This window comes from Oncorhynchus keta, unplaced genomic scaffold, assembly GCF_023373465.1.
Source record: "Oncorhynchus keta strain PuntledgeMale-10-30-2019 unplaced genomic scaffold, Oket_V2 Un_contig_27052_pilon_pilon, whole genome shotgun sequence".
NCBI classification, from domain to species: domain Eukaryota; kingdom Metazoa; phylum Chordata; class Actinopteri; order Salmoniformes; family Salmonidae; genus Oncorhynchus; species Oncorhynchus keta.
Genome location: NW_026285310.1, coordinates 1 through 11,753, shown reverse-complemented (window position 1 = coordinate 11,753; position 11,753 = coordinate 1). Strand labels below are relative to the sequence as shown.

General features: G+C 40.8%; 1 protein-coding gene across 4 annotated transcripts in view; it reads left to right on the top strand.

Annotated features, from left to right (window-relative positions):
• LOC127922771 (gastrula zinc finger protein XlCGF17.1-like) overlaps positions 1-9,613 on the top strand; it is a 29,882-nt gene extending 20,269 nt beyond the window's left edge. Inside the window, exons 1-4 of one of the 4 annotated variants that reach the window (XM_052506629.1) lie at positions 2,149-2,411; positions 2,628-2,755; positions 4,959-5,207; positions 6,493-9,613. In XM_052506629.1, coding sequence (XP_052362589.1) covers positions 2,392-2,411; positions 2,628-2,755; positions 4,959-5,207; positions 6,493-7,472 — 1,377 coding nt within the window. In that variant the 5' untranslated portion in view covers positions 2,149-2,391 and the 3' untranslated portion in view covers positions 7,473-9,613. Of the gene's footprint in view, positions 2,412-2,627; positions 2,880-2,913; positions 3,144-4,958; positions 5,208-6,492 lie in introns of those variants that run through there. The other 3 variants (XM_052506632.1, XM_052506630.1, XM_052506631.1) reach the window with 3 other exon arrangements.
• Positions 9,614-11,753: the final 2,140 nt, after the last annotated feature.

Genomic DNA, 11,753 nt, shown 5'->3' with positions numbered 1-11,753 from the left:
ATCGTAGAACTTGAAAATTCAAGCCCCTTGGGTGCTGCCATAGAGTTACATTATAAGTGCCAATCCAAGAAGGCTCAATGTCATTGTCCACAGATAAAATAACTTCAAATCATGTGATATCTACAGTCGCTTTGATTGGACTTATCATGTCATTTACATTTTATTATTGTTTACATTTAATTGTATTTCTATTTTTTTATTTCTTCCTGGGGGACATTTAGCAGACTGTGCTCTGGGGGTGGGGGGGCATATCAGCTGCGAGTGGTAGCACAAGCTTACAAAAGTGCTAAAGCACGGTGTCCTCGGTTGCATACACCCAAACTGCCTCTGGAAGCAATGTCATTCATCAGAGTTTCATAGCCAAGCAGTGGAAGAAGCTTAAGATCACCATTGCAATGCCAATTAAAGGGGTTTAAAGCCCGCCGCCATTGGCGTTCTCTGGGTGAGCAATCAGGCTTCATCATCTGGCAGTCCGATGGATGAATCTGGGTTTGTCTGATCGTTAACTGTCCGAATGCATAGTGCCAACTGTAAAGTTTGGTGGAGGAGGCATAATGGTCTGGAGCTGTTTTTCATGGTTCGGGCCCCTTAGTTCCAGTGAAGGGAAATCTTATTTCTACAGCATACATTCTAGACGATACCGTGGCAACAGTTTGGGGAAGGCCCTTTCCTGTTTCAGCATGACAATGCCACCGTGCACAAAGCGAGGTCCATACAGAAAAGTTTTGTTGAGATCGGTGTGGAAGAACTTGACTGGCCTACTGTTAGAGGAAATTGTAGTTAAGATGATTAATTATGTATACATTATTGATTAGAACCATTTATTCTAATACTATTATGTTATGGTATGAAAAGTAAAAGTTATTGGTTAAGCTGTTACTGAAAATGTAAGCAGAACGAATTGCATTGTCTGTGTCTCTTGGGAAGTCAAAAGGGGAGTGATGCTATGGCTTTTCAGACAGATAAGAAATGTCTGGGAAATGTTCCATTCCTAAAACAATGGGTTCTTGTGAGAATCGGAGAGAGGGCGGGAAACTGATGATGTCATGTTCAGTTTATAACCTGTGGAAATGTGTGTAAGCATTTAGTACTCTCTGGAATTAAACGCTCTTACCTGGCTTTTAAGACTGGTCTCAATCTACTTCATGGATAATTAATGAACTTACAATTCATTAATGAATTAGAAATGGTGGATGAACGGCAATAAAACATAAAGTTTAGAATTCCTCTATCACCTACACAGAGCCCTGACCTCAATCCCATGAACACCTTTGGGATGAATGGAGGCAACTGCGAGTCAGGCCTAATACCCAACATGAGTGCCCAACCTCACTAATGCTCTTGTGTTGTCCATGAAAGCCCCCAGAAGAGTGGAGGCTGTAACAGCAATGTCCCAACCAATTAGTAGTTAGTCTTTTCCCATCGCTGCAACTCCTGAAAGGTCGAAAGCCTTGCATCCTCCAAAACACAACCCAACCAAGCCGCACTGCTTCTTGATGCAATGGCCGCTTAACCCGGAGTCCAGCCGCACCAATGTGTCAGACGAAACACCGATGGAACAAGAACATCCCTGCCGGCCAAACCCTCCCCTGACCCGGACGACACTGGGCCAATTGTGCGCCGCCCCATGGGTCTCCCGGTCGTGGCCGACTGTGACCGAGCCGGGACTCGAACCAGGATCTCTATTGGCACAGCCTTAGACCACTGCGCCACTCGGGAGGCCTGATATTTACATGTTTTATTCACTACCGGTGAAGTCTGCCATAAAACATTGAAGGAGAAGAAGAACCAGCACTAAAAGTGCTGTTAGGATATATAAGTTATCCTGTACGAGCTTTTGTGCTGAATACATTATGTTGTTACAGGTGTCAAGGTTATGGGCATGTGGCAGCTGTGTGTAGGAGGGAGGTGTCATGTTCTGACCTTTATTTCCTTTGTTTTGTCAAAACAGTATGATTTGTTATTACAGGTGTCAAGGTTATGGGCATGTGGCAGCTGTGTGTTTTTCACCACACGGTACTGTTTTGGGTTTCGTGTTTTTGAGGGAGGTTCCTGGGTGTGAGAAGTGTGCAGAAGGGCGGGATGTTCAGTTTATAACCTGTTTCATTTAGTACCTCTGGAGGAGACAAAGGAATGTGTAACATTGGGGAAAGTAGTGGAATGTGTTAATTGTAGGGGTTCCCATGGGGCTGGGGATCAGAAATGACCCCTGCGAGAGACGCAGGTTGAGGTTTCCAGGGTTAATGTAGTGCAGAAGTTGTCATATGCTGAGGCAGTGAAGAAAGTAGAGGAAGATGGTCAAGGGGGAGGGATTATGAGAGGAGTGGTGTCGGTGATATATTTTTCAGTAAGATTGGATTTTTGGAATGTAGGTTGCAGAAAACTGAGGTGATGGTGGCAGCTGCAGAGAGGTATTTGTGTGTGTGAGACTTGACATCAAAAGAGTTACAGGGTGTGTTAAATGGTGGTGTCCCATCCTTTCAGGATGTTGGCCTGAGGGAAGACTAAATAGATTTAAATAGTGGAATAGGGTGGTGTATTTCATTTTATTTAAATTTGTGAGTGTAGATAGTAGCGTATTTGTTTATTTTTCCAAGCGAAGTATTAACTAACGAGTTGTACTCCAGTCTAGTAGGTGGCGGTAATGCAACATGCATTGGATGCCAACCGCCGTTAAACCTCATAGAAGAAGGAACACTAGAACTGTGCTGTGAAGACGATAGCTTTTGTATCCGTTTCAAATGCATCACTACAGGTATGTAATAGCACGTTTACACTTTATAATATCGAAAGAACATGTCATAACATGTTAGGTAGCAAATCGGTCAATGTATTGTCACGTTTGCTGAAGGTTTTATGACGTTGTTGTGTCAAACCGAGTGAGTGATAAGTCACATAGTTAGAGACTGGGTTTGTCTGAGTGAATGAATATACATTACTTCGTCAAGATACATTCATAAAGAATCCATGTATTTGAGATTTCGGAGTTCGTTTTACATGTTATTGTTTTGTTGTGTAATGTGTTTCTTACGAGCTGATAAAATGGCGGCGGAAACTCTGTCTGAGTCAATGGACTTCAGTCAGGCAGTGAGGAAGCATCAGAGAGACATTTTCACGGTTGCTCTACTGTTTTGAAGCTGAATGTAATGATTATCAGTTTTCTACATGTGTACTAATATTCAGACACATTTAGTTGTTTCTATGTTATCTATATTTGTTACTATGGTGTGAATGGTAAATACAGTTGTTTTTTTTGCGAGCGAAATCTTAATTTTATTGGTCACACGCGCCAAATACAATGTGTAAACTTTGAAACGCTTCCTTCCAATAATACATAGTTAATAAATATAACAACTGGCAGACTCTACAGTGAAACGCTTCCTTCCAATAATACATAGTTAATAAATAAAGGGAAATATTTTCTAAATAAAGAAAGTAATAGTAGCACAAGGAGTACCAGTAGAGAGTCAATGTGCAGGGTGGTAATGCAGGATCAATATGTACAGGGTGGTAATACAGGATCAATGTACAGGGTGGTAATACAGGATCAATGTAGAGGGTGGTAATACAGGATCAATATACAGGGTGGTAATACAGGATCAATGTACAGGGTGGTAATACAGGATCAATATACAGGGTGGTAATACAGGATCAATGTGCAGGTTGGTAGGGTGGTAATACAGGATCAATATACAGGGTGGTAATACAGGATCTATGTGCAGACAGAGATCTCTGTCCTCCATCCCTATCTCTGTCTTCTCTCCCTATTGTCGTGGTAATTTCCTTTATTACTAAACATTGAGAGAGCAAACCACACACAAGTCAGAGTTATATTATAACGTCCATCTTTAATTATATTTGAGCTTCACCATGGCCCTATGACTCTCAGATCAATTCAGTGTCTATAAATGAACTCTCTGAGAGTGCTTACAAAACAATTCTTAGTATCATTTATAGCCAAGACACACCCCTCTCAACCTCTCAATGATGAATAACAGATATTAGGAACATTACAAAGGAATACTTTTACTGGAGAGAGTAAATAGCCAGAAGGCATTAGCTATAACTTATTGTTCAGTTTGCTCTCTTAGACGAGGTTCTACTTCTCATTCTTGGTACTTCATATGACCAAACCATTACCTCATCCAATGGCATATATCAGTTGTCAATTCTAGATACTCCCATCTGAAATACAACCTCTTCTGGACAAGCTCACAGAGAGTAGTGAGCCTCTGGGTCATATACTAAATCAAGATAAGTTTTGACACAAGAGGGGACATACAATGGTTCCAGACACTGCCATACTCCTCTTCCCAATATGGGAAAAGTAGGGAGTGACAGGTGTACAGACATTGTGGAGCCCTTCACATGGTTTAACAGATACCCTCACATATGAAGACAATCCTGACCTCTCCCCTCTCTGGGCCCCAAGGGACTTTCCCCTGGAGAAGAGAGAGGAAAATGCAACTGCCAACAGTATTATCCAAAAGAAGACATTCTAATGACAAATATCTCACATAAGCATTATTATGTAAATAAAACATCTTATTTATCAATGTTACCTAACTAATTGTGATTCTGCTACGACACTATCTCTGTCCTCCATCCCTCTCCGTTGGACGGTAGCTGGGGACGGCCGAAGGCCAAAATAACACTATATAATACAGTGAATATTATTCAGGAAAATAGTACATAGTGCTGCCTAAAACATACTGTAACCTTGAACTAAATGGTTTTTGAGTCATTTATTTTAATGTAGGGAATCTACTATAGATTAAGTGAACTTATGTTGTGCAATTTTAAAGTGTACACTTTGTCTATTGTGAATTAATGTTTTGTTGTCAGTGATTAGTTACCTGATAAATGGAAATGAGAGAAATTAACAAGAAAACATTATAATATATTTTGTTATAATAAAGAAGTTATAATAACTTGTCCGTTTCTCATTATATCTACAGGACGACTTGAATTAAGTCTGAGGCCGGTAACATCAACAGTGAGGACAAACCCAGCCTGCCTCTCTCCTTCCACACTGAATCCAAACCTACAGTCACTGGGTCCTGATTGTGACAGTGGAGCCCAGTTTGCACTGCAGGGTCCAGAGATGGCATCAGTGAAGCTGGAAGACTGCAGTCAAACACTGGAGCTGAATGTCAACATTAAAGATGAAGAAGAAGAGGAGAAGATTGGAACATCTGTTTCTCATGGTAAGAGCAGGTTCTATCTAACTAAGTTTGTTGTTCATTCCAACTTCCCACTGTGTATGAAAAGTTGCAGTAGAACTGTTTCAATGAGAAGGTAGATGTTATTTCATGTGTTTTATTCACTGGGATGTCTGGAGTGTTCAGAGACTAAAGAAGTGAAGTAGTAAAGTTCTATGATATGGCTGTGTAGTTACTAACTCTTGTGATAGTGAGTGGAGGATGATATGGCTGTGTAGTTACTAACTCTTGTGATAGTGAGTGGAGGATGATATGGCTGTGTAGTTACTAACTCTTGTGATAGTGAGTGGAGGATGATATGGCTGGAGGATGATAGTTACTAACTAACTCTTGTGATAGTGAGTGGAGGATGATATGGCTGTGTTACTAACTCTTGTGATAGTGAGTGGAGGATGATATGTGTAGTGACTCTTGTGATAGTGAGTGGAGGATGATATGGCTGTGTAGTTACTAACTCTTGTGATAGTGAGTGGAGGATGATATGGCTGTGTAGTTACTAACTCTTGTGATAGTGAGTGGAGGATGATATGGCTGTGTAGTTACTAACTCTTGTGATAGTGAGTGGAGGATGATATGGCTGTGTAGTGACTAACTCTTGTGATAGTGAGTGGAGGATGATATGGCTGTGTAGTTACTAACTCTTGTGATAGTGAGTGGAGGATGATATGGCTGTGTAGTTACTAACTCTTGTGATAGTGAGTGGAGGATGATATGGCTGTGTAGTTACTAACTCTTGTGATAGTGAGTGGAGGATGATATGGCTGTGTAGTTACTAACTCTTGTGATAGTGAGTGGAGGATGATATGGCTGTGTAGTTACTAACTCTTGTGATAGTGAGTGGAGGATGATATGGCTGTGTAGTTACTAACTCTTGTGATAGTGAGTGGAGGATGATATGGCTCATAGTTTTTGACTTTCGCCCCTTTTTAGTTTTTGACTCTTACCCAGTTTTAGAATAGTTTTATTCCCGTTCTGTAATTGTACAGCCGACTTACATGAATTCATATGTGACCTGGTACAGCCAGGAGAGGACTGGCCACCCCTCAGAGCCTGGTTCCTCTTTAGGTTTGTTCCGAGCTTCCTACCATTCTTGCAAGTTTTTCGTGGCCACTGTGCTTCTCGATCTGCATAGGTTGCTCTTTGGTGTTTTAGGCTGGGTTTCTGTAGAACACTTGGACAAACTGCTGATGTAAGAAGGGCTTCCTAATATACATTTGATTGACATGTATATCACACCAACTGACTGGTTCTTCTGATGTTGTTCACACAGGAGACCATGTTGAGACATTCCCTGCATCCAGACAACAACAGCAGGAAGATCACAGAGCTAAGAGGTCTCACCACTGCCCACATTGTGTGGAGATTTTCCCATTTCTATCAAAGCTAAAAGCACACCTAAAAATACACACAGGAGAGAAGCCTTACTCCTGCTCTGACTGTGGGGTGAGTTTCTCTCGACTGGATACCTTAAAAACACACCAACGTATACATACAGGAGAGAAGCCTTACTACTGCTCTGACTGTGGGGAGAGATTCTCTCAAATGAGCAGCTTAAAAGCACACAAACAAGTACATACTGGAGAGAAGCCTTACTCCTGCTCTGATTGTGGGAAGTGTTTCTCCCGATTGGATACCTTGAAATCACATGAACGTATACATACAGGAGAGAAGCCTTACTCCTGCTCTGACTGTGGAAAAAGTTTCTCCCGATTGGATAACTTAAAATCACATGAACGTGTACATACAGGAGAGAAGCCATATTCCTGCTCTGACTGTGTAAAATGCTTTAAAACATCAACTGAGCTAAAAGTACATCAGAGAACACACACAGGAGAGAGGCGTTACTACTGCTCTGACTGTGCAAAATGTTTTAAAACATCAACTGAGCTAAAACTTCATCAGAGAACACATACAGGAGAGAAGCCTTACTTCTGCTCTGACTGTGGAAAGAGTTTCTCCCGATTGGATACCTTAAAAACACATGAACGTATACATACAGGAGAAAACCCTTACTGCTGCTCTGACTGTGTAAAATGCTTCAAAACATCAACTGAGCTCAAAGTTCATCAGAAAACACACACAGGAGAGAAGCCTTATTACTGCTCAGTCTGTGGAAAATGTTTTAAAACATCAAATGAGCTAAAAGTTCACCAGAGAACACACACTGGAGAGAAGCCTTACGTCTGCTCTGGCTGTGGCAAAGGTTTCTCTCACCAGAGCAACTTAAAAACACACCAACGTATACATTAAAACCAGTTAAAGCGAGGCGTCCCTCTCAGAGTCCGCCCCCCCCTTGTTCAGCTGAAACCGTGGCGCAGGCAATGCAAAAATATTCTTAGAAATATTTAACCTCCACACATTAACAAGTCCAATACCTCAAATGAAAGATAAACACCTTGCTCATCTACCCAGCGTGTCAGTTTTTTTAAATGTTATACAGCGAAAACACAGCACATATTTATATTAGACCGAACAAAGACAAGAGGCACCGAAACAAAGACAAGAGGCAGCCATTTTGTCCCAGAAAATATAAAATTATAAAAGCAGGATTAAAAAATAAATCATTAACTAACCTTTTGAAAATCTTCATCAGATGACAGTAATAGGACATGTTACACAGTACATTTATGTTTTTTTTTCAATAATATGCCATTTATATCCATAAATCTCCGTTTACATTGACGCCATGTTCAGAAAATTCTCAAAAATGTCAGGAGAAATTATAGAGAGCTCCGCCAGATAACAGAAATAAACATCATAAACTGTGACTAAATATACATGTTCTACATATAGTTACAAAGATACACTGCTTCTTAATGCAACCGCTGTGCCACATTTATTTTTAACGTTACAGAATTAGTTCACTAATAATCTGAGACGACGCTCAGACGTAGGAGAGAAGCTTTACTCCTGCTCTGTGGAAGGGTGGGCGTGTAAACTCAAACGTCATGCCAAAGGTTGCGTTTTTGAATCTCATCACGGAGAATTTTAGCTAATTAGCAACTTTGCAAGTACTTACTAATTTTTAGCTATGTCAGCATGTTAGCTACCCTTTCTCCTAAACCCATTTAACTCTATCTTAAACCCCTCACCCCTAACCAAGCTAACGTTAGCAACACAAATTGGAATTCGTAACATATCATACATATCACAAGTTCGTAACATATTGTATGAATAACAATGCGTAAAATAACATACGAATTGTAATTCTTAACATACGATACGTCCTGCAAGTCGTATTATACTGAACAACAATCTAAACGCAACAATTTCAAAGATTTACAGTTTGTATAAGGAAATCAGTCAATTAAAATAAATGAGGCCCTAATCTATGGATATTATATGACTGGGCAGAGGCTCAGTCATGGGTGGGACTTGGGAGAGCATAGCCCCACTTGGGAGCCAGGCCCAGCCGATCAGAATGAGTTTTTCCCCACAAAAGGTCTTTATTACAGACAGAAATACTACTCAGCCCCCCTCAGACAATCCTGCAGGTGAAGAGGTCCTGGGCTGCCGTGGTTACATGTGATCTGCAGTTGTGAGGCTGGTTGGATGTACTGCCAAATTCTCTAAAAGGACATTAGAGGTGTCTTATGGTAGAGAGATAAATATTGAGTTCTCTGGCAACAGCTCTGGTGGACATTCCTGCAGTTATCATGAGAAATGCACATTCCCTGAACTTGAGACATCTGTGACATTGTGTTGTGTGGCATATTATTGTCCCCAACACAAGGTACACCTGTGTAATGATCATGCTGTTTTATCAGCTTCTTGATAATCTATACCTGACAGGTGTGGCATATCTTGACAAAGGCTAAAATGCTCACTAACAGGGACATAAACAATTTTGTGGAACGTAACATACTAAATGGAGTGGCACGGATGTTTTTGTAACATAAAATACATTTTGCTCTGAGACCAGGATGTCCCTCGGAAGGAGTTAGTAAGACGCTTAAAAAAAATGTTTTAACCTTTATTGAACCAGGCAAGTCAGTTAAGAACAAATTCTTATTTACAATGATGGCCTAGGAACAGTGGGTTAACTGCCTTGTTCAGAGGCAGAACAACAGATTTTTACCTTGTCAGCTCGGGGATTCGATTTTGCAACTTTTTGGTTACTGACCCAACGCTCTAACCACTAGGCGACCTTCCGCCCCTAACATGTATCAGATAGAGATGGTGTGATGATCACTTTTCCCCATTAGTTTGGGGGGATGATTTTACAACTTTATTTAATGATACACAGTTTATGAAATGAATACATGTGTTTATTAATTGTCTTTAAAACTAGATGAGTTATTTTAGTTACTGATCATGAATGTGTTTGGATAACTGCATTGAAGCAAACTTTATTGATCTGCCAATGAAAAATAAAGTTACATGAATATGTACTGGTCAACCTCTTCTTCTCTTTAGTTTTCAGTTCTTCATATTAGATCTGACAGTATGAATGGTTCTTATGGTTGTATTCAGTTCTTCATATTAGATCTGACAGTATGAATGGTTCTTATGGGCTGAGTGCCTGGAGTGTTTTTGTATGACTTCAGTCAGGAGTTCTCTCTGACCCTGTGATGTCACCAGCACATTAAGAACATTCATCTTAAGATAGCCAGGTGAGACAACCACATATCACAGTAAATACATTTCTCCTCAATTAGTCGGTGTAAGTAGGACAAGTGTCATGTTATTAATATTACTTGTGTTTTTTGGGGGGCGATACTCTTTAAAGACGTAGGATTTCAGACCTTTTCAGGCAGATGGGCCGGGACTCTGCTGTTGTTATTAAAGCCGCATACAGACATGGTCTCTCTTTTTGTTTTCTTGAGTAAGGCAGCTCCAAAATGCAGGTGTTTCAGCCAGCTCAGTGCTTTCTGTGGAGGTGGGGCAATCCCGCAGAAAATACGGACATTTGCGCCGTGATTGGCTCAGTGTCCTGTCATTCATGGGAACAAGACGTCACTGCCAAGTCTAAGGGTAGAACTGCATAAATGATGTAACATGCCAGGGAGATGTGTATACTGTAGCTAAGAAAGTAATACCAAGTGTATGTTGTGTAGTAAGATGTCAGTAGCCCATGTGCCTCGCCCTAATAATTTGGTCTTGTTTCACCTCTTAATTTTGCCTACTGTTCTGACTTAGTGGTTCACATGTAGCCTATTACCTGTTTTTGAGAAATGTAATCATTGAATATTGTAAGAGTTTTCATTGTCTGCATATATGCCCCTTTATTTATCCTACGGTTCTGACTTGGCGTACAGGGAGAACACTGTAAGAACGGCCCATGTTCTGAAATCTGTCGCTGTCCATTTCAAAAGTGCTGAACAAATAGTTATATTGACTACGTCCGTCCTAGCTCGCTCATTAATGTCTTAATCAAAATTACAGATGCCCTCTTCTCCTCTTGTCGTCCCCTTATGCCATAGTTTGTATATATCAATTGTCAGTAGAAACCACATTTGTTTAAGTAAGTCAGCCATGTTATTTTAAAAGGCGGTAAATGAGGCCTAATGACAGACAAGGCTCCGCTGATAGCCAGGTGTAGCAGTGGTTAGTTGTTGGGACAATGCTGTTGGGTCCTAACAGTTTGTGGGCACCGTTTCTCACTGTTATAGTGCAATTAATGTATTGTTTAGTGGCTTTGCTGGCATGCATCCCACTTTAATTATTTATTTATTTAACTAGGTAAGTCAGTTAAGAACAAATTCTTGTTTTTATGAAGGCCTACCCCGGCCAAACCTGGACGATGCTGGGCCAATTGTGCGCTTCCCTACGGGACTCCCAATCATGGCTGGATGTGATTCAGTCTGGCTTCGAACCAGGGACTGTAGTGATGCCTCTTGCACTGAGATGCAGTGCCTTAGACCGCTGCGCCACTCGGGAGCCCTTAAAAGGTTTACGCCCAACGTGGGGTAGGAGTTGGATGGCACAAGCTGGGAGCCCAGCCAACAGAGATTTGATGCACTTGAGCTGAATTTTGAGTGTTAGAGCAAAGGGTCTGAATAATTATGCAAATAAGGTATTACATTTTATAAATTTGCTAAAATGCTAAAAAAACTTTTTTGGCTTTGTCATTATGGGGTATTGTGTGTATTGATGAGGGGTAAAAAATGCATTTAATTAATTTTTGTATAAGCCTGTAATGTAACAAAATATGGAAAAAGTCCAAAACTACAAATTTAAGGATCTGAAGTGGGAGAAACAATGGCATAATGGAACTGCATGTCCAATGGTTATCACTGTATTAGTATTATCTACATTAAGAGCGTTGTCAGACTGTCAGTTCGTATCGCTCTCGGAGCGTTCAGAGCCACACTGGACGCTCTGGCGGAGGAGGAGGGTTGATTCAAGCGTTCTGACCTCACAACGGCAGTCAAGCATCCAAGATAACTGGTTAACATTGGCTGGCTTGCTGGCTACTTTCAGTACAAACGAGTGAACTCTGATCATTTTACTCGCCTTAGCAGAGCTGGTTAGGCTGTGTTCATGTTATCCAGAGCATTGGTGACTTTAACTGTGCTTCAGGCAACAATT